This window comes from Herpailurus yagouaroundi, unplaced genomic scaffold (assembly GCF_014898765.1).
Source record: "Herpailurus yagouaroundi ecotype Mexico unplaced genomic scaffold, PumYag 246, whole genome shotgun sequence".
Classification (NCBI taxonomy): Eukaryota; Metazoa; Chordata; class Mammalia; order Carnivora; family Felidae; genus Herpailurus; species Herpailurus yagouaroundi.
Window position 1 is genome coordinate 12,495,027 of NW_024412463.1, and position 27,263 is coordinate 12,522,289.

Below are 27,263 nucleotides of genomic sequence, written 5' to 3' on the forward strand. Positions count from 1 at the left end.
TCGCGTGTCCGCGGGCCTGGCAGTGCGGGGCTGCCCGGGAGCTCTTCCCGCCGCGCCGGGCCGGGGGCGGGGCCGGGGGCGGGGCCGCGCTGTTCCCACCGGCCGCGGCCGGTTTGGGGGGCGGGTGCGGAGCGGATCCGGGGTGGGGGCTGGGAAACACCGCCCCGCGCGAGCCACCGCCCCCGCTGAGCCTGCCCCTTCCGCAGGGCCCTGCCGTGGGCGGCGGCTTTGCGGGCTTGGAGTTCGCGCTGCCTCAGGAGCCAGAGCCGCGGGCGGCGGACCTGGGGGTCCCGGGGACGTGGGCGGGGGCGGGAGGAGCGGCGGGGCCCCCGACGCCGTCGGCGCACATCCCGGTGCCAGCGCAGAGGTGAGCCAGGGTCCCGCGCGCCAGGCCGAGGTGGGCGTGCGCACACGTGCGCTGGCGTGTGCAGGGGTGGTGGGTGGGGCGCGGGCACGTGCCTTTTTGAACCCCACCCTGCGGTGGGGCTCTTGGTGGAGGACAGGTCTGGGCCCAGATCTGGACTTTGTGTCCCCCTCCCTAGCTCTCCAGCCCTGGAGGAGTTGAACACAAGTTAGCAACATATAGCGCTCCTTGTGCCCCCCAAGCTCTGGGGCCAGAGCGCAGGGCTGGGAGGGGGCCCCTGTCAATCTGTGCAGTAGAGGCTGCCAGGCTGGCGTGAGGTTGACGGTGCAGGAATCCCAGGGCTTCTGACTGCCGGCTCCTACCCTGCCTGAAACCCTCCTGGGTGCCCCACACCCGGGGCTGGCTTCTCAGGTAGAGGCGGGTTCTGGCCTGGCCTGTTGGGGCCTGGGGACTCTCTGCTTGCGCTTGGAGCCCAGTCTGCCCTAGCTGCTGCCGACTGCTGGCTGCTCCCTCCCCTCCAGGCCTGGCATGGGCCCGCAGCTGCTGTTGCACAACGCTGGTTAATGTGTGATTTGGGGGAGGAGGGCTGGGTTTGGCCTGGCCTGGTTGAGGGGAGGCGGCGCTCAGACCCCTGTCCAGCTCCAGGCCCTGAAGAAGTCACTGTGGAACAAAGCCCAGGCTGCAGAGAACTCAGACTTTGGGGAGACCCCAGCCCAGGCCATGTTCCCAGAGGTTCCTGGAGATCTGGGGCTCTGTAACCTGAGCTGGGGGGTGGAGATGGGCCTCCGGCCCAGTGCCTGGAGGGAGGGAGCGGGCGCCTGATCGCGCGCTTGTGCACGCACACGTGTGCATGCACGCACGCGTGCGCAGGGCCAGGAGAGGTGCCTGAAGTATTTGCTGGATGCCACCCGCGTCTCTTCCAGAGACCCCCCAGGAAAATCCCGGCTGGACGAGGTCATGGCTGCGGCAGCCCTCACCAGTCTGTCCACCAGCACCCTCCTTCTGGGGGCCCCAGCTGCAGCCTGTAGCCCAGGTGAGACTTGGACACCCGGCCTGGGTAGGGAGGCAGGACCACTGTCTTTCCAGGACAGCGTAGTTGCCTCCCCCTTGGGGCAAGCAGTTGCCCTTTGCCTGGAAGACCACTTTGTGAATAGATCTCTCCAGGCCTGAAATAGACCTCAGGATCCCCAGTGCCTCTCACTGAGGCCAAAGCCAGTGTCACAGGTGTGCGGGCCTCTCTGATCCGTTTCCACCTGGCGGGCTGGGCATCCCCACACAGGATGTCTCTGCTTATCCTTCCCTGTGCTGCGCCAGCTTCTCCTGGCCACCGCCTTCCCACCAAGCTCACCAGTGAACAGGCAAACAGGTGGAGGCCCAGAGTTAAGGGCCCTGCGGCGGCGGGTTCTGTGGAGCAGGCTGAGCCCGCTGAAAGCCCTAACACGGGTGCTGGTGTGTCCCCACAGAGCCTGGCTTGGAGCCCTGGAAGGAGGCCCTGGTGCGGCCACGGGGCAGCTGCAGCAGCAGCGGAGACTGGGGCTGGGACCTGGCCAGTGACCGGTCCTCTCCATCTATCCCTTCACCCCCACTGCCCTCCGAGGCAGCCCATTTCCTATTCGGGGAACCTGCCCCAAAGAAGAGAAAGGTGAGCCTGAGGCAGCCCTCAGGGCAGGGTGGACGTGGTGGCCACGCCTGACCACCAGCCCCTGTCGCCCAGAGCTCCGTGCGGGTCCTGTTCCAGTGTCTGTGGAAGCGGTGTGGGAAAGTGCTGAGCACGGCCTCCGGGATGCAGAGACACATCCGCCTGGTGCACCTGGGGTGCGATGGGGCTGGCCGGTGGGGGCGGGGCAGCCCCCAGTAGCAAAGTGCTTCAGCTTCCCACCCCCCCCCCCTCCGGCTGTGTCCCCAGCAGGCGGCAGGCAGAGCCTGAGCAGAGCGACGGGGAGGAGGACTTCTACTACACAGAGTTGGACGTTGGCATGGATGTGCTGACAGACGGGACGTCCAGCCTGTCTCCAGCGTCCCCCGCGGCCTCCGTGCCCCCCGCCTCCCCCCGCCTGGAGCTGCCAGAGCCTCGGACCCTGTCCAGCCTGCTGCACCCGCTGGCCCTGCCCCCGGTTCCGGTGCTGAGCCCCGTGGCACCCCGCGAGGCGCGCCGAGGTGACGACGCCTACCAGGTGGGTGAGGCCACAGGCAGCAGCTCGGGGTGAGTCTCGGGGTGCTCGGGACGGGGGAGAGGACACGCCTGTGTCTCCTCTCAGGGCTGCCTGGCCCCCACCCGCCCGGAGCCACAGCCGACCACCGTCAGGACCTGTGTGCCGACCCCGCCCTCCAGACTCGGCGCCAGCCCAAGGTGCGTGCGTGTGGAGGGGCCAGGGCAGGCCTCGGGCGGAGGCTCCCAGCCCCGCATCAGCCCCCGTCTCCTCTGCGCCCCCCCAGGAAGCCCCGAGGCGATGCCAAGAAGTGCCGGAAGGTGTATGGCATGGATCACAGGCACCTGTGGTGCACAGCCTGCCGCTGGAAGAAGGCGTGCCAGCGCTTCCTGGACTGAGCCCCCCACCCCGCCCCCCACCCCCATGCCAGCGCTCCCTGGACTGAGCCCCCCCATCCCGCCCCCTGCCCCCCCGCCCCCATGCCAGCGCTCCCTGGACTGAGCCCCCCCATGGCCCCTGCACCCCCCCCACCTCTCTGTGCCCGCGCTCCCTGGACTGAGGCCCTCCCCGCCCCCACCCCCACCCCCACCCGCACTTCCTGGACTGAGCCCCCCACCCACCCCCATGCCCCACACCGTGCTGCTGCCTGCTCTCCAGGACTTTTTAAAGGAAAAAATAAGCTACCCCCGACTCCCCAGCCTGGGGCTTCTCCCAGCTGCAGGGTCTACTTTTTAACAGTGGGGGAAGTTGGTGACCCTGGACCCCCAGAGGTTGGGGGGGGAGGGGTTCTTGCCACTCAAAGTGCCTCTGAAGAAACCAGCCTTTTGCACTAAAGCCAACCTCACGGCCGTCCCCCTGGCCCGGGGTCCCTGGGGGTGGCTGCCCTCCCTGCCCGTCAGCCCGTGGACTTGTCAGGGCGCTGAGGCCGAACTTCAGGGCCGCGTGGGGGGCCAGTCTGTGATGCGCCCTGAGGGGAGGGGCCTCCTGCCTGCACTTAACCTGATGGTTCCAGGGCCCGGGGGCTGACCTTTGTCTCCTGTTTGTGAAGCTCAGGTGTCTCGAGTCTGGGCCCTACCAGGCGAGGAGAAAAATTAAAGATTTGGGGTTTTTCCAGAAACCGTGTCTGCCTCCTGGGGGAAGGATGCGGAACCGGGACCCTGCCACAGGCAGGGGTGGGGGGCCAGCCGCAGACCACCAAGGGCTGGGGGGCAGGGGCAGTCACTCTGGCCACCTCCACCCAGGCTGAGGCCAGAGGAGGGGACACCGTGAAACACTCACGAGGCGTCTGCTTGAGCAGCAATTTCCCAGTTTATTGAAAGTGGAAGCTTTGCAAGAATGTCTAAGCTAACCCCGTCACAGAAAGGAACCCACAGGCAGGCCCGGAGCTCGCCGAGGCGGACAAGAATCGCAAGACCACTAGAGAGGGTGCGCTGTCCGCCTGCCCTGTGGCCGCAGACGGTAGCAGCTGGACCCGTTACCAAAGTCTCTGCCCCCCGAGTATGAAACACGTCTCCGATACAAACACAGGTTTATGATGATTAATATAGAGTTGATAGAATATAGATCATCCCCAAGGGGGAAAAAAAAACCACAACAGTTTTTCAAACACTGCCCTTTTTTGTCTGTTTTGTTTTTGTTGACAGGTTGAAAGCATGTTGAAAAAATAAATATTTAAGAAAAGCACACACAGCACCCTCACTACAAGTAGTTCTGAAAGGGCCACGTACAAAACACGATATAGAAGCTAAAAAATAAAAACCACCATGAAGTATGGCTTTCTTAAGCGTCGCACACGTCACAGGATGAGCGAAAATAAGATTCTCTTTCATAATATTGCAAAAAGTTCCAGTTTTTGCATTTTCTCAGAGTTTTCTTTTTTAAAAAGGAAGATGTGCAAAGTTGGAAGCAGCAGCTGTGTGTCTCGAGTCGAGGTCCCTATGGCGTCCTGGCAGTGTTCTGACTGCTCCCCACAACCCAGAGTCCAAATGTACAACCTGGTCGGGATCCAGAGCTTGATACAAAAGTCATACGGGTTCCCTGCCCACCCCCACCCCAAAGAACTCCCCACTCAACGGACTGCATTTTCCACTTTGGTGTTGCAAACACCAAAACACACACAAGACACAAACAGAAAAGTACAAAACGTGAAATGTAATCTACACATTTTTTCCTCTTCATAAAAAAATATTTATTAGTTTAAACATCGATTTAAAAAAAAATCAGTCACGTAAAAAAACCCTTCATTACACGTCTCTTCCCTCCACGCCTCCTGAGAGGTGACGGGTTCATCCCCGACGGCGGACAACCGCGTAGAGCTGAGGTTGCCACGCAGCAAACGCCTGGGGAGCTCGGGCAGAGCGGGGCCCTCGGTCGTCCGGTACAGTATTGGTTTTAAGGAAGAAGATGCCCCATGGCACTGACAGCGAGCCCCCCAAAAGGCCAGCAAGGGCGGTCCAGAGCAGGGAGCGAGCGGGTCAGAAAGAGCGAGGTGTCCTGAGTGCGGAGGCACAGGTGGCCCGGGGTGTGGGCAGGACGGCCCGAGCGGGAAGGGGGGGTGGGGGCCGGTAAGAAACCCAGAGACACTGTTGGTAGCAAAGGTCTGGTTTCCAAATACATTTGTAAGAAAATCGGTCTGTGTAGAAAAGGGATCATAAAGTCGGGGAGGTACGCTGTTGGTTCTGAGGGCTCCGTGAGGGCTGCAGCCCGGGCCTCACCGGTGAGAGGCAGGAAGGGAAGTGTGTCCCAGAGCCCCTGCGCTGGCCTTGCCCACCGTGGGCGGATGGGCAAGCAGGGCGGCCAGAGAGGGCTCGGTCACCGCGCGGCCACCACGCGGGACGGGAGTGCAGGAGGCCGGATGACAGCTCTGTGCAGGCCCTCTAACTGATGGATACTCGGCTGACTGTATTTAAGACAAACGCAGAAGTTGTGACCCCCCCTCCCCCCGCAGGGCTTCCGGCCAGCCCTGGTCCCCAGCACCCCCAACAGCAGCCTGGGCCCAACGTGCTCCCGGCCACCATTGGAACCGAAGTTAGGGTCTTGTGGCATTTTCCTTTTCCACCTAGAAAGAACATATGCGACACAACGAAAAACCTCGTAAAAGCTTAGAGTCTGTGGAAAAGAGAAAATAAAACCACCGTCCGCAACGGGGGCTCCAGCTGAGCACCCGGGGGAGTCTTTGCGTGGCCTGAGTCTTGCCCAAGCCCGAGCCACGTGGGTGCGAGACGGAATGTCTTAGTGGTGAAGTGTCGTCAGGAACAGCTTTAACGAGGGAGAAGACAGACCAGTGTGCGTCCTGCGGCCCGGGGGAGGCTCCTCACAGCCAGGCCTGGCTTTCCACCCAGAAAATTAATAAAGAGGCGGGAGCGCATCTAAAGGGACGAAGAGAGGACGAGAAAGACAACTCTGTTTCGTCAGGCGAGAAAATAATGCCAAACCAAGTATTTTTACGTAACTACCTCAGGACGGCTCTGACTACTTGAAAAGTTTGGTTACCCACGCGGGGACGTGCGAGCAGCACACGGCAGCCAGGAACACCGCCTCCAGTGTTAGCAGCAACAAGGCAAGGGCACTCAGGAGGGTCAGGAGGACTGGCCCAGGCAGGGAGGACGGCGGAGCCCAGGGGATGAGGCCGCCCCCGGGCTCCCCGAGGAAGTGCACGCAGAACAAAGAGCCCAGGCCCCCCAAAAGGACCCAAGTGGCCAGGCGCGGGGAGCGCTGAGCCCTGCACCAGAGGAGCGTGGCACATCGGTGGCCCATCGGTCCCCACCTGGCTGCCTCTGCCGGAAGATAGCACCTGGGGGTCCCCGGCCCCAGTGGGGGGCTTCTGCAGCTGTTTTATGTTAAGCACCAAAGCCCAGAGGCGGGAGGGCCACGGGCTTTCTGTACACCCGACCTGGGCTCCGCCGGCGGCCCCAACAGCGGCAAGAGACTGCGGCGGTGGCCGCAGGCAGTGACCGGGCTGCTGAGAAGAGGGGAGCAGAGCAGGGGGCAGGGGGAGACTCCACGCTGGACATCGGGCGTGTGCAAAACCTCCCTTAACGTCTCTTGGGCCTGTGGCCTCGGGGACCACGCTCACAACCGGGACCAGTGCTGACCTCGACCTGGCCATCGGGCTACGGTGTATCCCGAGGCCAGACTGGCCACACGGGCTCCCTCGACACCCTATCTACATGTACCTGCTGGGGATCATCTATTTGTCCCCACAGACATGTCGGACTGTGTGCTCTCCTGGGCTCAACCCCACCCCGTGTCCCCCAACATGCTGTTCGGTTCCAGAGCCCTTACTTCCTGGGGTCATGCCTGCCTGTGAGCCTCAGGGTGGTGTGTGTGTGTGTGTGTGTGTGTGTCTGGGGGGCGGGAACAGAATAATGGGGGAGGAAGGGGGTCAGCATGGCCTGGCCGCAGGCAGGACACGGACACACACACACACACACACACGCACACACAGGAGAGGGTGGTGCCGCGCCACCCCGGCTTGGCGCCTAGGAGATCCAGAAGTCCTTGTCCGGTGCCCCTCGGGGGCTGCCAGGACCCCGCGGAGAGTCCTCGTCCCCCTTCTCGGCCGCCAGCAGCGCGTCCTCGTGGGCCAGGCCCACCTCGTCCTCGTCCTCACACAGCTCCTCCTCGCCCTCCCCCCGCGGGTCGTCGGGATCTTCCAGGTAGGGCCCGTCGCCAGGGAACAGCTCGGGGGAGCCCTCAGTGCCACCGCCGTCCAGGGGACCGGCCACACCGCGGCCTGCGCAGTCGGCACAGACACCGTGGCGCCGGGAGCCGTGCTTGATGCCCACGCTGGCGGCTGACATGAACACCCGACTGCACAACTTGCACACGTACTTCTTGTCCTTGCTGTGGGCCGGGGGGGGGGGGGGCGGCCGGGGGGGGGGGGGGGGGGCCCGGGGGGATGGGCAGTCAGTGCAGGAGGGCGGAGAATGCAATTTTAATTCTTCATATTTTTCTGAATTCTCCAGTGTTCTAGAGCAATCGAGTAAATACTGTTACTGCAATAAATACACCACCAGTGGCATGATGGTGGAAGAGGGTTTGCCAAGCTGTGTCCTTCCTTCGTACTCGGAGCGCCCCCTGACTGATGGGTCACTGTCCTGGGGGCTGCACCCTCTGAAGGGACCCCTTCACGAGTCCCGGGCTAAGGGCCCCTCCACCCCCCAACTCAGTGGCACCACAGACTGACATGAACAGTCCACCTTCCCCGTCAAACCTGCCCACAAATCCCAGCCACGAAGACCACTGTGTCCCGAGGCACAGGCAAAGCTGGGCCCACACGTTCTGATTCTAGAAATGGAGCATGAAACGACTTGGTCCCCAGGGCCCTCCTGCACCTTCTCTGTTGTGTCTTAAACCCAGGCTTCCTCGACACTCTCACAACAGAAACTGTGTTCTGAGAGCAGGCTGGGCAGTGGGGGGGGGGGGGGGCAGTGCCCACTGAGGCCCCTCAAAACCTGGGGCTCCCACGCGGGGAACTGAGGGGCTGTGCCAGGACACCCAGGAGCGACAAAGGCGTCTCAGGGAGCCACTCGGCCAGCACCAGATGGCCCGGCACCTGTCCTAACAAACAAACGGAAGCAAGGGAAAGAGAGAGGATGCGGGCACCATGGCAACCCGTGGCTCCCGGCTGGTGGCAAGCAGCTCCTGAGACCTCACCGTCCAGACCACCCCCGGCCAGCTTGCCACCAGCCCCTCTGTCTGCTGAGCGGGCACCGGCGTCTGCACAGAAGGGCCGCTGCGGGACAAGGTGGCATAGGGCGCCCCTACTGCCACCTGCTGTCAGCAGGGGTTCAGCCTCCTTGGGGTCGGGGGGCCCCCGGCAAATTAAAGGGGAAGATACAGATTCTCTCCTCAGAAAAAAGCAAGCCCAAAACATTGGTAGGTACGTTTTCAGGGATTTATGACCCTCCCTGAAGCCCAAACACAAACCCAGGATGGAAACCTGGCCCATCCAAGGTAGCAGCCACACTGAGCCTCAAATGGGATTGATGCTTCCTAAAGCAATGACATGGTTTTGCTAAAGAAAAGACAGAGTAACCTGGTAGCGACAACCCTCCAGCACTTCCGCGTGACGAGACACTACTCATCCCTTGACCAGGAGCAGCGTGGCCAGCGGGGCGCATGTCCCCCTAAGTTGCTGTACACGGTCTGCTAACATGACCCCTGTGCTCTCAGGGTGGACTCTGGGAGATGAGCGAAACGAGCCACAGGGCAGTTCCGGGGCCCGAGCCGTCCAGCCAGCCTGCGGCTGCTGGCCCCGCAGACCTGCCCCTGGGTCCAGGACTGCCACTCTCCCGCTCTGCTCGACCCCATCTGGGGAGACACTGCAGGATGGGGTCATGGGCGACCCTCAGTCAGATGGGCTGGGTGCATCCACTCTCAGGACTGTCTCCCCTCCCGCTTTGCCGCCTGACCTCACGGGAGCTTCTCCAGGGTGTCCTCACCCCCTAATAAGTGCCCCCCACTGGGCTGGGAAGGATGCCCCTTGAAGGGGGACAAATGGAAGATCCAAGGAGAGTAAATCTGGACGTGACCCCAAAGTGAGCCAGAGCCCCCCACTCACCCCACGGATGGACGTGCACAGCAAAGACCCCGCTCATCCGTATGGCTCACCCCGCCAGCAGCCAGGCCTGAGACTCTCACCTTGCCACCTGCTGCCCTTGTGCTAGGGCACACCCAGGTCACCCTCACCACTGCCAACACAGTCCCCCCACACCTCCTGGGGGGGGGGGTCTGCTCCTGATGTCATCAGATCAGCATGCCGTAGGGCTCCAGCCAAGTCTGTGCACCTCGCAGGTGACTCTCAACACCTCTGAGACTCCCAAACTCGTGACGTCGCCCCAGCGCCCTCTCCCTGCGCCCCCATGGCACACGCTGGGGGCTCTGGGCACCTGACAACCCAGGGCGGCCTGGATCTACAGTCTCACGATCTAATGGCTGCAAGCTCCAGGTGGCCCCACCCTCAGCCCTGAACTCCACCGTGTCCAAGGAAGACTGGACACTGCGGGGAACCTTGTGGTCCACCCCGCCCCCACGGTTCATCACCCACAAGAGTCCCTTGCCCTGTGTCTTTTGGCGAATCTGCCTCCCTGTTTCAAGATGACCTTCTCCTATCACTTCCTGCCAAGCAAATCCATCCGTTCGGCATCTGCTCCCTGGCAACTGCCAGCTAAGGGTGCGCACAAGACAGGTAACCAAACGTCTTACAAGGCCACGGGGGAAGCAGAGGCTGGGTCTCACCACCACTCGGAGCCCAGGCACAGAGGAAGGGACCTCACGGTGGGACCCACGGGGCGAGGGGAGGTCCTGGCAGGGGAAGGAAGCACTTGCCAAGGCCAGGCTGAGGGCTGGGGCTGGGGGTGATGTGGCCCCTGCCCTCAGCACCCCGACCCTGGGTGGGGTTCAAGGTGGTGCCCCCCATCACTTGGGCACCCCACATCACCTTCCCGCACACCTCAGCCCCCCACAGTGTGCCCTGGCCAAACCCTTGCGGAACCAGAACCCCGCCCAGAACCCGGCCCAGCCCCCCACCCCCGGCCCCGCCCCGGATCCCGCCCCGGACCCCGCCCAGGACCCGCGCGCGCGCGCACTCACCAGCGTGTGCCGCTTCATGTGCTCGCGCCGGGTGAACTTCTTGCCGCAGATCTCGCAGGGGTAGGGCCGCTCGCCCGTGTGGGAGCGCATGTGCCGCTTGAGGATGCACTGGTGCATGGCCGAGAAGCTGCAGTACGGGCACTTGAACTTCTTCCTGATCACCGTGAACTCGTTGACTGAAAGACAGCAGACCAGCCAGTCAGCGTGCAGCCCACCGGCCCCAGCAAGGCCCTGGCCCCTGCAGACTGCCCCCAAGCACGCCCGGCGCCCGGCCCCTGCCCCTGCCAAGGGCTCTTCCAGGAGGTCTGGTGTCAGAGGTGCTGGGAGGGCCGGGGCCAAAGGTCAGAGGCCACTGCTTCCGCTTTTTTAAGAAAGAGACCTTCTCAGACACAGCCAGTATTATCTTACCCATCAGCATCCGGTACCCCGTGGTGTCCACATGCAGAATCGGAACAAAGACACAGGTATAAAGACAGGAAGCCAGAGGACGGCCCCCAGCCCGTAGTGCTGCTCACGGCCACAGGCGGACGGTGCCCAGCAGGCAGTCGGGCAGAGCCGCCCTGTCCAAACATCTGCAGGCCGGTGGCATTGCATTTTGTGCCCGGAGGAAAGGAGCCTGCCTGAGCAGCTAGTGGACAGAACCAAGGGAGATGCCTGGGCCAGCCCCAAATGTGCCACAGCGGCCGGGGGGGGGGGGGGGGGGGCCCCCCCCCTCCCGCCCACCCTTATTTCCACACTTCAGAGAGTGACGCCATGGGCCCCACAGGGGTCACCCCTGTGGCCAGCTTGAGCACATGGCTGGGGCCACACTCCACGCCAGGATGTGGCCACACCCTCAGAATCATCTCGTTCCACATTCCAGGTGGCCTCTTGGTCAAGAGGGTCAAGGGGGTTGGGGTCCCTGGTCCCACAGTGGGGTCCTCAGTGTGCAGGGCTCCACTGGGCACTGGGCAGCTTATCCTGAGTGGTGCCCTTGGCGACGGGGACCCACAGACACCACAGTGACCCCGTCTGGAACACACGTTAACCTAAAGACGTCCTGAAGACAGATCTCACTGGGATTGCTGGGAGCAGCCAGATCTTGGGATCTCATTTCCTGCTGTGAAAGGTGGACATCTGTCTGGATGCAGCTTCCTGGGCCCTCGCATCGCCTTACACTCTGGAGGGCACTTGCCCGACTGCACACCAGCACCAGCACCCAGAAGACAGACCAAGGGTAACAACGGTCAAGACCAAAGGTGGGCTGCTGGAATGAACCCCAGCAGGGGTGTGGACACCGTCAGCTGGCAGTCTTCCTCCACACCCTCAGACCCCTGCCAAATGTCCAGGTGTGGCAGGTGCTGACCCCACTCACAGCTGTCCCTGGAGGTGCCCAGGAGGCAGAGAAGAAAACCAGCACCCCAGAGTAACGTAGCCCAAGACAGCGGGACCCAGGAAAGCTAAGGCGACTCAGACCCTGGGCCCCTCCTGCTGGAGGGGACCAGCCAGCCTGCCGGAAGCGTGGGCCACCCACCAGGCCGCCCAGAGGCAGGGACCCTCGCTGCCATCTCCGTGAGCCCTGCCCCGTGGCCCCAACTCCATTCTGCTGTTCACACCTCAGCCCCGGGCGTGTCGCCATGGAAATGACGCTGGCTGAGCTGTGCAGAGCAGAAACCGCGGACGCACCGGCCCCTGGACTGGCCTGCTTCGAGCTGGGCCTCACTCCCACACCTCTGTTCCTAGGATATGACCACTTCGGTGTGGGGGAACGCTGCTTCTCTCTCTGCTCTTTTTTTTTTTTAAACATTTATCCATTTTTGAGAGTGAGAGAGACAGAGCATGAGCAGGGGAGGGGCAGAGAGAGAGGGAGACACAGAATCCCAAGCAGCTGCAGGCTCCGAGCTGTCAGCACAGAGCCTGACGCGGGGCTTGAACTCATGGACTGCGAGATCATGACCTGAGCTGAAGTTGGATGCTTAACCGACTGAGACACAGGCGCCCCTGCTCTTTCTTTTTAAGTTGGCTCTACGCCCAATGTGGGGCTTGAACTCACGACCCCAAGATCAAGAGTTGGGTGCTCGGCCGACTGCACCAAGCAGGGGCCGCAAAGTAGCCTCTGCTCTTTTTTAAGTGTGTCTCTCAAGAACCCTTAAGAGGCATCTAAAAAATCAAGTGACCCGGGTTTCTGTATTTTCCAGTGAGACCATCCACCCACCACGTGCCTGAGAGCTGAGGACCCCAGGGCTTCTCGACACCCCTCGGAGAGCCGATCCCTACAGGGACACATTCCCAGGAAGACTTTACCCCCACTCAGGCCATCACGGCCCCCACACTAAGCCACGTGGACTTCATCACAGCTCACGGCCAACGCCACCGCGGAGCCTTGCTGCCGGCTCGCCTCACGGTTTCTGTGCCCGTGGAAAGGGTGCCAAGCCCCCACCGTGCCTCTCAGAAATCTCAATAATCCTGTCCAAAGAAGTAAAGCATTTTCCTACACTTAGGAACTTTTAACATGCATTTGCTTGCGCACACGCACACGTGTGGGGGGGGGGAGGCGGGAGCTGGGGACAGGAGGGAAGGTGCAGCCGGGGGGAAGGGGTGACGCCAGAATGCTGCAGAGAACATGACAGCCAGCAGGAGACAGGGGAAACCACCAGTAACCCATCCCACAAGGTGGCCTCAGCTGACACCTGTCTTTGGAGTCCCCTTTCTACGCATAAACATATTGTTAAATCACAGAACTGGAATCGTCACGTACCGTCGTATAGAACTGCTTCAGACAGAAGCTGCGGACCGGCCCGGGTCAGTCCCAACTCACGGTGACCACCTTTCCATGCTATGCTTTCCAGTGGCAGTTTCACACACACTTGTTTGTCTGTGTGACTGATCCCATGAGGCCCCCGCGAGAGGTCCGCGCATCCGAACACCTGCCGAGGATGTGCTCTGAGGAGGAGCACGGGGACCAGCTCCCCCAGCCCCGGCCCCGGCCCCGGCCCCGCGGCCAGGAGCCCCGAGGCCAAGCGGGCGTGACGGCGGTCACCACAACCGCTGGGCGAGCGGCCACGGGCTGGGGAAGAGAGCTGCAGGCGGGTTTCCGGGCTGGTGAGAGGGCAGCCTGCAGGCCCAGCGGCTTCTTCGGCCGAGAGGAGCCGCCCTTCCTAAGGGAGGGCCCGGAGGAAGGGGGCTGCCAGGTGCCGCTGGGGCTCTGGTCCCCAGGGCGGGGGGGGGGCTCCGGCACCCCCACGGCAGGACCCGGGACACGGGGACGCACACGGGGAGCTCTGAGCCGTGGGGGACGTCTGTCTGGCCGTGCCAGTCGCACCTGCAGTCACTTATCTGCCCCTGCTGGCCCGGCCGCCCCGTCAGGCGGCGGACTCTGGGAGGGAAAGGGAGACGAGGTGAACTTTTACGTTATTTTATTTAGAACCACCTTTTTTTTGAGAATGTGTTTAGTCATAGCTTCTATAAACACGACAGTTAACATGCTGAGTTACATATTCCGGCCTTCTGTATTTAACAACTCAGACGAACATGTGAACAAAATGTCTCTGTGCGGAAGTGCATTCTTCCCTAGAAAAACAACTTAGCTCACACAGGCACAGGAGTGAGTAAGGCTCCCCTTCAGGGCCCCTCCCCGGGAACGCAGCCCCCGTGCGGCTACGGGACGCTCGAAACATCCTCTGAAGTCACCCTGTCCCAGCACGTTTCGGTGTTTTCTTAGTTTCCTGTCTCGGCCAGAACACAACACCACAAACTGGGCAGCTTTAAAGCAACAGAAATCTACCGTCGCCCGGCGTGGAAGTCAGAGTCCGAGGTCCAGGCAGGGCAGGGCCGCTGCCTCTGGGGGCTCTAGGCGGTCCAGGCGTCCTGGGCCTGAGGTCACGTCCTCCCCTTCTCTGTCTCCCTCGTGGCTCCTTCTCTGTGGGTCTCCTCTCTGTCTCTTCTAAGGACACTTGTCACTGAACTTAGCTCCAGCGTGGATATTCCAAGATGACCTCATTTGATTACCTCTGCAAAACCCTTTTTCCCAAACAGGGTCACACTCAGAGGCTCCGGGTTTTAGGACACGGACACAGCTTACGCGTGGGCGGGGGCACCATTCAAGCCACTCATTTAGTGGCCAGCACCGTAAGCAGGGAGGGAAATGTTCACTGGCTGTCGTGACCGAAATAACTTACTCCTGGAAAGAACCTAAGACCTCTAGGACCTGTGATTTACAGTCTGTGTATCTTAGAAAAACTCTCAGCGTCCCACAGCGTCCTTCTCATAGACACTAATAAAGCCCGAAGAGGCCAATGATGAAAGAGCAACTGAAATCAACGAAACAGCACAGATGCCATTAAATTGGAACAGACGCTCTGCCCATCTGTCCCCAAAACTGAGCCCTCTGGCCTGGGACCAAGCATGCCAGCAAAGTAGCAAGCTTCAGTGGTCAAGGAGCAGGGCTTCAGAAGCTGGCACCAGCTTGACCAGAGTAAATTCAGCGACACTCGACTAGGATTTTACAGAAGCGTATCTACGAGGACACTGGTCAGCAAGCACCGCTGCCCCCCTGCCCCCCGTCCTGGACCTCCCCGGCTCCGTGCGGGGCCGCAGGAGAATCGGATCTGTCACAAGGATCCACCATTCAAGCGAACATTCCACGACTATTTCGTGGTATCATCAGAGACTCCAAGGAACCGCCAGTACGAATGGAGTTGGCAGGTTGCAGACAGGTGCACAGGGCAAGTTTCTCCAGACGAGCACGCGAGTCTACCCATATCGCCGTCTGGATTTTTTAGCCTACCTCTGATGACAGTTTCCAAGAGACTCCACTTCATGTGAACCCCACTTTGCTTTCCTGTTTACAAATTTATTGGGCTATCGATTATTTTGTGTTGGAATAGAGTGAAGCTATGCTACGTCCAAATTATCTTTGGAAGCTTCCTAGCCTTACATGAAGCGCTCGTACCTGGACTGTACGGCTCAGTGAATCTTTACCGATGTTCGCACCCACGTGACCACCATGCACGTCAGGACTCTGCACGTCCGCAGCACCCTGAAGGTGCCCCTGGTCCCCTCCTAGTCAATGTCCCCCCCGTAGGCAACGACCGTTCTGCCCTCCGTCACCATACGTTTGCTTCAGGGTGGGATCGCACACTCTGGCCCGGCGTTATTCTCGTAACAGAGTCTGCAGCGGTCACCACATCGCTGCCTGGAGCAGGGCTCTGTTCTTGTTTGTTGCTGCGTAGTATTCCATGGTATGACCACATGACCGCGCACCCATCTCACAGCTGAAGGATATCCGACCTGACGGACGGTGGTGCTCAGACGGCTCTCATACATGCCTCCCGCTGAACGGGGCTCTCACTTCCGTTGGACATAAACCTAAGACAGGAATGCCTGGGCCACAGGGTACTTGGCCGTTCCATCTTGGTAGATACCAAGAGGTGTTTCACGTGGCTGTGCCAATTTATGTTCCCTCTGGCCACACATGAGTATCCCAGCTGCCGCATCTTCCCAGAGACCAGGCATCGCCGATCTGTCGGTCTCTGCGCTCCTGCCCCTGGTGGCCCAGGCGCCACACATCTCCCATCCACTGGAGACACTGAGCCCACCCGTGAAGTGCTTGTTCAAGTCTTCTCATGGATTTGCTAAGTTGCCTCTTTCTTAGAGTTTTAAAGTTTCATGTATTCTGAATGGGACTCTTTTGTCAGATATATTTATGGCAAACATTTTCTCTACTCTGTGACTGGCCTTTTACTCCCTTTAAGATACTGTTAGTGGACAAATTAATAAACTTAATGAAGTCCATTTTTTCAGACTTTTATCATTAGTGATTTTTATGAACTGCTTAAGAAATTACCACCATGATCAGAAGCTATTCTCTCCTAGGACTTCTTCTAGGAAACCTGTTACTTTTTATAATCAGGCTTATGATCCATCCCAAATTAACTTTTGTGCTTGGCCTGAGGCAGAAATCAGGATCCATTTTCCTCCTCGACATCCGGTCCCCTGAGAATCACGCACGACATCCGATTCACTGAGAACCACATACGACATCCGGTCCCCTGAGAACCACGCACGACATCCGATTCACTGAGAACCACGCACGACATCTGATCACTGAGAACCCCGTACGACATCCGGTCCACTGAGAGCCACGCACGATGTGCTCGCTTCGGCAGCACATATACTGAGAGCCACGCATGACATCCGGTCCCCTGAGAACCACAGACTGGAAAGAACGGCGGAGGCGCCCCCACCCATGTCAGGGTCTGAGCCAGACTCCGCTCCGCGGTCGGCTTGTCCGTGGATCACTGCAGCTCTGTAATCCTCGCGTCCACGAGCTCTCCCTCTGCAAGAGGCAGCCTCCACTGTGTCCACACTCCTTCTTTCCTGGACTCTGGTGCGTGCACATCTGGGGTCCTGGGGTAGCCCCTCTGGGGTTGGCCGATTCCAGGAGATAACAAATAACTTTCCTCCAACTAAGCCTTTCACATGCGAGCCAACACCCAGCACCACTGCCTCACCCAGCACCACACAACCAGCCCCCGCGAGCCACTAAAGTCAGTCAAACTGGCCATCCTGAGCCTGCCGGCTCTCTCCCACGTTTGGTCCCATTGGTCCCCAGGAGGCCACAGTCAGGGCTCCTTCCCCGGCTGACCTGGTACATCCGGGTCTGATAGAGTGTTTTCTAAGGAATTTGAGCGTTCCCCCGCAACTTGTCAAATGTGTTGGCATAAAACTGTTCACAGTATTTTATTATTGTCTAATGTCCACAGGATCTTAGTGGTGATCTTTTCAACACCTTTTATTTACAATTAGCACTGCCTTCTATTTGTGCTGATCACTTTTGATAGGAGTTCATTAGCTTTATTAATCTTTTCAACACACCGATGTTCCGTTTTGTTCACTTTCCTACTGGATGTCGGATTTCTAGTTCATTGGGTTGATTTTGCTATTCTTTTTCTCATTTCTTGACCCCAAATTAGCCCAAGTGCAGCTACAGGCATGAGGTCCCCTCGTGCATCGTGTCAGTCCTGATGGCTTCTATTTTCATTATCACCTGGTGGAAGATAGTTTATAATTTCCATTGTGACCTATTCTTGGACTTGGGGATTATTTAGAAGTATGTTGTTTGATTTCCAAACATTTAGGGGATATTCCAGTACCTTTTTGCTGTTATTTATTTATTTGTTAATTTAATTTCACTGAGGTCAGAGAACACGCTACGATTCCAGTCCTTTGGTTCTGAGACCTGCACTATAGTCACACTTACCCTTCAACTCTGTTCATGCCTCAGGTGCACTGGGAGGAGTCTGCACCTGTTGCGTGTGAATTCAGACTGGTTACTTGTGCTGTTACAAGTGGCACATCCCCGGACTGGGATGGGAGACACCTAACCCAGCAGCAAGTTGAATCCAGCGATAGATGAAACAAACACCTTGACCAGATGGATTTCCTACAGAAATTCACGGTTCGTGTAACATCTGAAAGCTGTTCAGATCTCTGTCCTCCCTCACATTTGTCTGCTGTCCTGTCAATCACTGAGAAGACGTGCCAAAAATCCCTGACTCTAACGGTGGACTCGTCTTACTCCTTTGACGGCATTCAACTTTTACTTCCTATATTTTTTATTTTGAGAGGGAGAGAGACAGGGACAGAGACAGAGAGACAGAGAGAGAGAGAGAGCGCGGTAGGGAGGGCAGAGGGGGTGAGAGAGAGAATCCCAAGCAGGCTCCACCTCAGGGCAAAGCCCGACGTGGGGCTCGATCTCATGACCCTGAGATCATGACCTGAGCCGAAATCAAGAGTCAACCGCCCAACAGACTGAGCCACCCAGGCACCCCTACTTCCTATACTTTAACACTAAATACGTGCACTTAGGGTTGTCACATTTCCCACAGAATTGGCTCTTCCATCATTCTGTAATGTCTCTTGAGTAAGATTTCTTCAGTTTACTTTCACATCAAGATTAAAGATTTCCTTTAGGGGTTTCCTTGGTTTATCTTATTTATCGCTTTGCTTTAATGCTTTTTGTGTTCTTATCTATGACTTATGTCACCTACAAACAGTAAACTTTTTTAAAGCAGATTTTTTCATCTTGTTATTGGAGTCTTTAGTCTATGGGTCACGACAGGCACAGCGGGGTGAAATCGATCATCGTAGTTTGTGTGGTTATTTGTGTGGTTTTTCTCTCCTTTATATGTCTTGTTCCTTTATGCCTCCTTGCCTGCCTTATTTCAAATGAATCAAGTTTTATTCCATTTTTTTCTCTTCATCAGCCTTTAACTGTACTTTACCACTTTTGCCATTATTTACATGACTTCAAGAAGAATCCAAGAACCACTCAAGCTCATGTATCCCGGACCCTTTGTGCTGTTAACGTCATGCATTAGACTCCAATTCCTGTTTAAAACCCTGGAAGAAACTATAAATGTTGTTGTAAATAACCGAGATGCGTTTGCAGCACTCACGTGGTCAATTCTGTGGGTCGCCTGCCAAGGGCCACCCTCCAGCCAGCGTGGGGTCAGCCGGCAGTGAACTCTCGGGTCGGTTTGTTTGTTTGCACAACAACGTCTTCACGCAGCCCCGATCGGTGAAGGGCGTCTCTGTGGGCACATCAGAGGGCAGGCTCCCCGCGGTACTGGTAGGTGTCGCTGTGCCAAAGAGTCGACATCAGCTGTTGCTCCCCCGAAAGGGCAGACTTTTCTTCACCGGCTGCTTTTTTTAAAAATTTTTTTCTTAACATTTATTTATTATTGAGAGACAGAGAGACACTGAGCATGAGCAGGGAAAGGGCAGAGAGAGGGGGAGACACAGAATCGAAAGCAGGCTCCAGGCTCTGAGCTGTCAGCACAGAGCCCAACGCGGGGCTCGAACTCACAAGCTGCGAGATCATGACCTGAGCTGAAGTCGGACACTCAACCGACCGAGCCACTCAGGCGCCCCATCTGGCTGCTTTAATATGTTTCTTTTTGTTGCTGGTTTCCAGTAGTTTGACCATAATGTGCCCAGATGTTGTTTCCCGTTGCTTTATTCTGGAATTCATTCTGCTCTGGGGTCCCTGAGCTTCTGAAATCTGTAGGTTGACGTCTTTCATCAGCTTTGGGAAACTGAACTTCTGTCCCACTTCCTCCTATCTCCTTCTGGAACTCTAGTTATTCATGCATTCAGCATTTTCACTGTGTTTCCTGTGCCTCTTTGCTTTTATTCCATTCTTGGGTTTTTTTCCTATGAGCTTCCTAGTTCACTAATCCTACCGAACGCTGTATGCAGACTGCTATTAAACTATGTAGTGAATACCGAATTTCAGATATTATACTTTCATTTCCAGAATGTTCCTTGAATATGTCAGTAGTGGGCCTTCATGTCCCTGCCAGGTGAATGCGGTGTGTGCCCGCCTTCCCTGGAGGGATTCGGACATGTGGCTCTGTCACTTAGCACGTGCTGTCACCTCTTCCTAGACACCAGGCATGGCTGATGAGACAGCGGGGACGCTACCCGTGGGGTCACTCTTTTAAAGACAGTTAAGGTTTTATTGCATGTTGTTATGACTTCTGTTGAGCAGATAGATTCAGGACGATCACCCTCCCCTGTGGAGCTTTGCCTTAGCTCTTGTTGGGGCTAAATTTGGTCTCATTTGGTTTCGGTCTTACTCTGAGGGAGTGAGTGACTCTCATGTTCAAAGTGTGGCCCCTCTGGGGTCTCTGCTGAAAGCCCAGGGTGTCTCCTTGCCTCCCTCCCTGGGCCTGAACTGCCCTACCCCCCCCCCCCCCCCCACCGTGTCCCAGAGCCGCACAACCGTGGAGATCTCTGCTCTGTGCATGGCTCATGACTTTAAAGGGCTCGTGTGCAGAACTGGGGGCTCCTCCTCTGTGGGTTCGTGCTTTTTGAGATTTGCTCCTCCAGTCCCAGCCACTCTGGGTGCCCCGAAGGACACCCTCCATGTTCTTGCATAGCAAGCACACTGCTGCTCTGTGCTTGGCCTGCTTCCTGTCCCCCCGTTTGGGAAATCCACCAGCAAAACCTCAAGGTGAAAACATAGCTCGTCCTGTGTGCTCTTCCTCTCTCTAGGAGCACAGCCCCATATGTGCCACCTGAGCTGGCCAGTCTCCAGGGTGTGTGTGTGTGTGTGTGTGTGTGTGTGTGTGTGTGTTTGCCAGATTTTCAAATGGTTTTTGCCTGGAGAGTAGGCCCAATACAAGCCAGTCATGGCCGAAACTACAAGATCAGAGAGTTTTCCTTAAAATAAAGCAATGCCTTTTCCCCAGCGCTGGGGTTATATACACAAGTGCAAAACCAGCAATAATCAAGACTAGATTATATATTGTGTCTGGATTTTGGGGTCTTTTTGATTTTTTAGGTAAACTCTATACCCAACGTGGGACTCAAACTCACAACCCCAAGATCAAGTGTCACCCGCTCAGCGACTCGGCCAGCTAGGCGCCCCTGGATGATATATTTTAAATGCAATCTAAATTAGTAATTTAATATCCTCAAGTGAGTAGAAGACTTCAATTCTATACACGCACGCACACGTGCACCCCTGCGACATGGGACTGACAGCCACGTCTGTGGCATCTCTCATTCCCCAGCACGTGAACACGGCAAATACACCAAGAGGCCTGAAGCGAATACAGATGTGGAGCGGGTTATGTGGCAGTAAATATACCTAAACAAGAGCCAACTTTTTATTACTGAAATTCTGTGTTCAAGAGACATTGATGTTACATATTGATAAGTTTTTAAAAAACTCTTTGAGATCAATCCATGAGCCACAATATTTCAACGAGAAATTCAACAAAATACGAGCAATCGATACCTAAATGCACCTGCTGAAAATTCCATATTAGACGGCTGTACAGTTTTAAAGGAAATAATGGTAAATATAAGAACCCAATCAGACAGCTATCTATTCTAAAGATGTTTCTTGCGCCTCTTATCACTGGACCATCGACCACAAACCTATTTCTTTCTTTTTACAAACCTATTTCTCTTAGGCACCATCTAAGAGGATCGTACCTGTCTGAAATGTGTGAACTGTTTTAAAATTTTTAAGTCATCGCCACACCCAGCATGGGGCTCGAACTCACAGTCCCGACATCAAGATTTGTGTGCTCCACCGACTGAGCCAGCCGGGAGCCACGACCGTTTTAGAATTTTAACCACAGCCTTTCAGCACAACAGCACAGACAGACAGTCCCCAGTGCAGATGTCCACACTCCATCCACCCCGGGGAAAAGTCCTCCAAGTGAGCAAATGAAAGGAAAAGCAGCCACCGGACCCCTGTGTCCCCACCTAGTGAACTCAGAACCCAGACATCCACACAGGCTCTTTCTGCCAGTGTCCACATTTAGGCCGGGACTGCTGGGCCAGGCCAGCCACAGCGCGGTCGGGGCTGGGCCCAGGAGGGCGGGGGCCGCCCGGCAGAGCGACGGGGAAGCACCTCCCTCTCAGAAGCCAAGCCACTTCTGCCTCCGCTTACTCCACAGCCCGGACTGGGGCCGCCCGCTTCCTTCCTAGGAGAGCACCTGCTGCCCTGCCGGCAAAAGTGAGCCTCCGGGTCCCGGGCAGCCCGCCACATCCCCAGCCACCTGCTCTGTGCCAGTGAGCAGAGGTGGAACCCAACACGTCCAACAGAGGCGGGCAAGCAAACACAAGGCATTCTTTCTGAAAGGAAGCAGTTTCGGTAATCCTCCTTCACACCTGGAGAGAGACGTCGTGAGACATACACATCAAGAGCATCGTGCGGAGGCCCTGTCCTCGGATTTTTCCAGACAGCAGTGGGGTCAGAGCTATCAGGTTCCTTGCTGCAGGGACGGTGGCATACTTCTCTGCCCCCGCAGACAGCAAACCCTACAACATCCGGGTGAACCCCAGCCCTGTCGCCCAGAGGAGCCCCGCCCACCTGCCCACCAGCAGGGCACTGGAAGGCCTTCCGCACCTGGCTGCCGTGTAGTAACAGCTTTGTTTTCATTTATTTGTTATTTATTTCGAGAGAAATAGCCAGTGGGGGAGGGGCAGAGAGGGAGGGGGAGAGGGAGAGGGAGAGGGAGGGGGAGGGGGGGGAGAGAGAGAGAGAGAGAGAGAGAGAGAGAGAGAGAGAGGGAAAATCCCACGCAGGCTGCAGGCTGTCACAGCAGAGCCCGAAGCAGGGCTCGAACCCACGAACCAGGAGATGATGATCTGGGCCGAAATCAAGAGTCGGACGCTCAACCGACTGAGCCACCCAGGCACCCCAAGAAGTGACAGCTTCAAAGGCTCACACGGATGCCTAGTGCAGCCTCCACAGCTGTCCCCGTCCTGTGTGGTTCTGCCATCACCCAGTGGCCACCAAACCTGAATGCCAGGCCTGGCTGAGGCAGAGGCGGGTGGGAGCGTCTGCTCCAGAGCAAAGGTGCCTGGTGAGGCCTCTCCAGCCTCGAGGCTGTCAGCAGAGCCCTCTGTTTCCACGGGCGCCTCCCTCACGGCTCCTTCGCTGACCTCACGGTCAGGCTGTCAGAGCTCTGGGCGCCCGTCAGGTTGCGGGGTGGGGGGGAGTGCTGGCCGCACGGCATGCTGGAAGAAGGCCCCAGACATCCTGGGGGGCCCCTGGCCCCCACAGACCCTCCCAAGGGCCAGCGGGGGCCAACTCCAGGGCAGGCCTCCTGCGGAGCCCAGGGCTCCAGCTAACAAGGGGCATCGATCCAGAACAAGACACAGACAAGTTACAGGCGGTCGGGACGTGACGATGCCACCTCTTATCAGGTCCCTGCCCTGTCACCATGAGGACAAGCTGTCCCACATCTGGGAAGGGAGGCTACAACTGATTCTCAGTGAACAGACACTCAGGGAAGATCCATGCACAGAACACGATCTATCTCCCACCAAAACCGTCCTGTTGGAAAAGACCGCATAGGAAATCAATTAATTTCAGAATCCAAAATATGTGAGTAAGCTCTTCTTAAAGACTTATTTTCCTTCAGGGAGACAAGCAACCCTGGCAGACCTTTCTTTTATAAACAACCCCTCGGACCCAAGGAACAGGAAGGAGAGCTCACTCTCCGTGACGTTCCTGAGGACCCAGGGTCCATGACGGTCACAAACGCGCGGCCACCAGCACAGCCATTTTTAACCCGCAGCTGACAAATCAAATGTCTTCGCATCAGGGGGAAATTCCTTAGAGAAACCTCTTGACTTAAATATAGAAACGTACGTTCAGGGGCACCGGGGTGGCTCAGTCGGTTAACCGTCCCAACTCTTGATTTCGGCTTGGGTCATGATCTCACGGTTCCTGAGTTCGAGCCCTACATCCTGTTTGGGATTCTGTCTCCTTCTCTCTCTGCCCCTCCCCCGCCTGCTCTCTGTATCTTTCTCAAAATAAATAGAAATCAGCTTTAAAAAATGCACTTTTATTTAAATTTACTTAAGTACATGTCTACGTTACACGCGCACGGAAGACGAGAAGTACAGCAGAGGGAACACGGTTGCCGGCACCTGCCGACAGACGGCAGGCGCCCTGCGGGGAGCGGGCGCAGAGGCGTGCAATCAGGGTGCCGCACGTCGAAAACAACACAGCAGCGTGTCGACCGTGCCCCAGTAAAACGTACGGACACACATACGTGACTGACTTAACCTTACGTCAGGCTGTGAGAGCGTAACGGTAACTACCGCCAAAGCCCGTAACTTTGTCAACCTAAAGTGAGGTTCCTCTCACCGGGCCGAGCTGAGCACCAGAGACGTCTATCTGGTACAGCAGCTTCTGTTACGGACGCTCATCGTGAGCCTGGGACGACCACAGACATGCCGGGGACACACCCGAGCCTGCTGGACGGCGGCTGGTCCGAGACGCTCGGGACGTGGCGGCCGCTCTCATGTCTTACCTGGGCTTGGGGGGGTGGTGCTGTCCTGGGCTGGGTCTGGCCATTCACCAGAGCAGGCATCCCGGGCTCTGAGTGGAGGGTGGAGGGGCCAGAGGGAGGGGCCTCTGCTCTGCGATGAGCATCCCCCCAAGAGTGACTGGGGCTGGTGCCAGGCCCTGGGAACACAGGAAACGAGTCTCACCCACGTGAACGGACACCTGCTGGTGGCTTGTTTTGGAGAGTTCCGGGAGCGCTGTCCTTGATCCTGATGCCGCGAGCAGAGCACTGCTATGCACGAAGCCTGGTTCTCGCCGGGGGCCAGTGTTTGGGTATTTTTATCAGCTCACCACCCCCAAACAGCCGGGGTCTCTGCGTGCGACTTGTCTGCGTTCTGGGTCTCTCTCCCAGAAGCAAAATGATTACGACAGAGGGTTCTAGCACAGAAAGTGAGGACACGTGGTGCAAACACAAGCACACGTGCACCTGTGGCCTTGAGAAACGATCTTCCGCGAAGTACTTCAAGGTGTGTCGAGCAGGGTGTTTCTCTAGAAGTGCGGTGACATCATCCAGTGCCTCTTTGCAAGAAGTCGCTTAAAATTCCAGGGTCAATCCAGAATCAAGAAAAGGTCCCTGATTCATTTTTTTACGCAAGATAGGAAATAATCTTTAACCACAGTCAGAACAGAAAACCGTTCCGCTGTTCCCCACAAAGTGCTCCTGGACGTCGGGGCCGGCCTGGGTCACGCAGGGACGGGCACAGCCCGGCGGCTCCGGGGCCCACGCAGAAGCCCCCACCCGCGGCCACGCCACGTTCTTTTGAGGCTTCCCTCCCCGCGAAGAGCTGGAGGGAACGTGGCACGCGTTGCGCCCAGACATGACAGCGCCCGCCCGTAAGCACTGGGGGAAACCCCCAGCTCGTCCCTCACACGTGGGATCTACCGACTGAACACCAACGACGGCAGGGCCTTCTCAGCTCCTGGGGGGGACGTGGCGGCTTTACGAGGCGCCCACCCTCCTGGACCGCGGCGGGCCGCTCCAGCAGCTCGGTTCCGTGGCAGTTTTCAAGGCCCAGGAAGGCGACGCCCGCGTCAAGGTCCCCGTCAGACCAGAGCACGCTCCCAAACCCCGCGGGGCCGAGTCTGGGGCCACAGCCCATGCTTCTCAGCCTCTACTCAGTGAAGCAGGACCGTGAGCAGGTGCGGTGCTGGCCCACCCCTGGAACTCGGGAAGAGCAAAAGAACCAAGCTACGCCAAATCAACACGAGCAGGTCCTTTAATCGGTTAGACCGTTGATCTAGAAATGAAACTGTCCGAAAACCCTAAGAGCCAAGCCAATGCGATTAGACCCGTTCAACCTCCCCTAGAAGGTTCCGGACCGCCCAGGGGGAACCGTGAATGCCTGCACGTGTGGCAGGCCCCTTGATTTACACACCTGCAACTGTTTCCCTTTCTTTCGCCGAACCGCCACGGCCAGGCCTTGTGCCCTAGCACGTCCCGCCTCCGGAAGGCCTGGCGAGCAGGGGCAGGACCCCACCCCGCACAGCCGCTCGAGGCTCGCACCACACCGTCCTCTCGCTTCTCTGGCTACGAGCCCACGTCCGCTGGGACGTGGACCCATTTGGGGCGCCCCAGGAATCATGTAACAACACGTGCATCGTCAACAACCCGCCCAGGGAGGCTGGAGCTACCGCGGCCTGGCTGGCACTGCCCGCCTCTCACGCCAGACCAGGCTCTGGGGACGCCTCACGCCGCAGCCCCGGCCCCTGCCCTTCTGAGCCACCCGAGGAGGAAACAGAGGCCCCTGCGCCCGCCTGAGCTGAGGGGTGGCCCTGGGCTGGTGGAGCCCGGGCGTTTCACCCCAGAGCTTTGCTATCAGCACGCCTCCTCAGAGGTGCCGTCGAAGGCTCGGGCACACGCGCCGCTTGCCCACCGGGCTGGAGACGTCAGCTGCCGGCTGGTGCCTGGGGCTCCGGGAACACGTCTCCAGGCTGAGCCGGCGCTGGGGGGTGAGGAGGGAGGCGCGGGACCAAGTCGCTGGAGCCAGGCCCGGCTAGGCCGCGTTCCGCCGAACAGAACACTCGCTCCCGCCCGTGAGGACGCATCTAGGAACCAGCAGTGGTCGTGGAGGGTGACCGGCATGGGGCTCTGAGCCTGACCCCTGGCCACGGGCGCCCGGAGAGACCGTGCCAGTCAACCGGGCACCGCCGAGCAGACAGCACAGAGGAGTCGCTTTGGCCCCTTCTCGGGGCGGGAAACGTGTAGCAGTGGCCCAGGCCACACACCAACACTGACACGCTCGCGGGGACAAACACCTGGAAAGCGGGTGCTGGACAGGTTGCCACAAAGCCCTCCTAACCCCGGACGGCAGCTCGGCTTCCGTCCGTCCGGTTCCTCGAAGCCACCTGCCAGGGACAGGGCGGTGGGGGGTGGGGCAGGGGCCGGCGGCTAACCACGACGTTTTGGGAAACAAGGTTTTTACCTGGGTATTTTCATTCCTCGATGCCACAAATACCCGGTCTCAGACTTTACTTGGGATGTCAGAAAACAACGTTTTAAAATAACCCATTTTTGCACCCTGTTCTCTGGCCCCTCTGCCTCTGGTAGGTTCATACAAGAAAAATGGGGAATTTAGGAAAAGCAAGATTAAAACATAACAGAAATAACAGAACAGCAAAACCCACTGAGAGACTTCGCCTGGAACTTGTCACAGACGTACTAAAAATAAACGGTAGAGGGTCCCACTGCCGGGCTCTCCGCTCCCTCCAACGTGTGACGCCTCTGACAGTCACACACGCGCCCAGCATCGCGACGCGTTAACACAGTGTGTGGTGACCACCCGGGACGAGGCAGGTCTGAGGAGAAACGTCCACCCGCGAGATGGGAGGGCTGCCGCGGGAGGGTCCGGGCCCACACGGGACCCCCAGGAGTGGGGGGCCAGCCCCCCCGGCACGAGGCCCACTGCCTCGCCCAGGGCGGCTCCCAGCACAGATGCACCGAAGGCCTTTTGGACAAGGCCACGCTGGAGGCAAAGCCTGGCAGACAGGGTGACCGTGGCAAGCACCGACGACCGTCCCTTGTTCCAAAGTCACCCTCGGCGGCACCGGTCGGGCTGCCCACGGTCTGTGACGCACGGTGCGCACGCACGCGTGAGGAGCGTGTGAGGGGTACAGAACGAGCGTGCCCCCACCTCCCCACACAGCCACCCGTTCCCCGGAGCATCCCCCTGCTCTCCTTCCATGAGATCCACAAAACCTGTCCCGCCGACCCCCAGCCAGGCGCCCCCAGCACCCGTCAAGTGTCCTGGGATGGTCCGGCCCCGGAGCCTCTGCCCGCAGCACAAGGTCTGAC

General features: G+C 58.3%; 2 protein-coding genes across 3 annotated transcripts in view; one reads left to right on the forward strand and one right to left on the reverse strand.

The window, feature by feature from the left end:
* Positions 1-3,631, forward strand: part of SLC2A4RG (SLC2A4 regulator) — a 9,380-nt gene extending 5,749 nt beyond the window's left edge. The window contains exons 2-8 of the mRNA XM_040459758.1: positions 24-367; positions 1,288-1,397; positions 1,828-2,006; positions 2,079-2,179; positions 2,271-2,538; positions 2,623-2,714; positions 2,801-3,631. Coding sequence (XP_040315692.1) covers positions 24-367; positions 1,288-1,397; positions 1,828-2,006; positions 2,079-2,179; positions 2,271-2,538; positions 2,623-2,714; positions 2,801-2,912 — 1,206 coding nt within the window. The 3' untranslated portion in view covers positions 2,913-3,631. The remainder of the gene's footprint in view (positions 1-23; positions 368-1,287; positions 1,398-1,827; positions 2,007-2,078; positions 2,180-2,270; positions 2,539-2,622; positions 2,715-2,800) is intronic.
* A 172-nt stretch (positions 3,632-3,803) lies between these two features.
* Positions 3,804-27,263, reverse strand: part of ZBTB46 (zinc finger and BTB domain containing 46) — a 57,444-nt gene continuing 33,984 nt past the window's right edge. For both annotated transcript variants that reach the window (XM_040459941.1, XM_040459940.1), the window contains exons 4-5: positions 10,109-10,286; positions 3,804-7,365 (exon numbers count right to left, since the gene is read on the reverse strand). In XM_040459941.1, the coding sequence (XP_040315875.1) occupies positions 6,996-7,365; positions 10,109-10,286 (548 nt within the window). In that variant the 3' untranslated portion in view covers positions 3,804-6,995. The remainder of the gene's footprint in view (positions 7,366-10,108; positions 10,287-27,263) is intronic.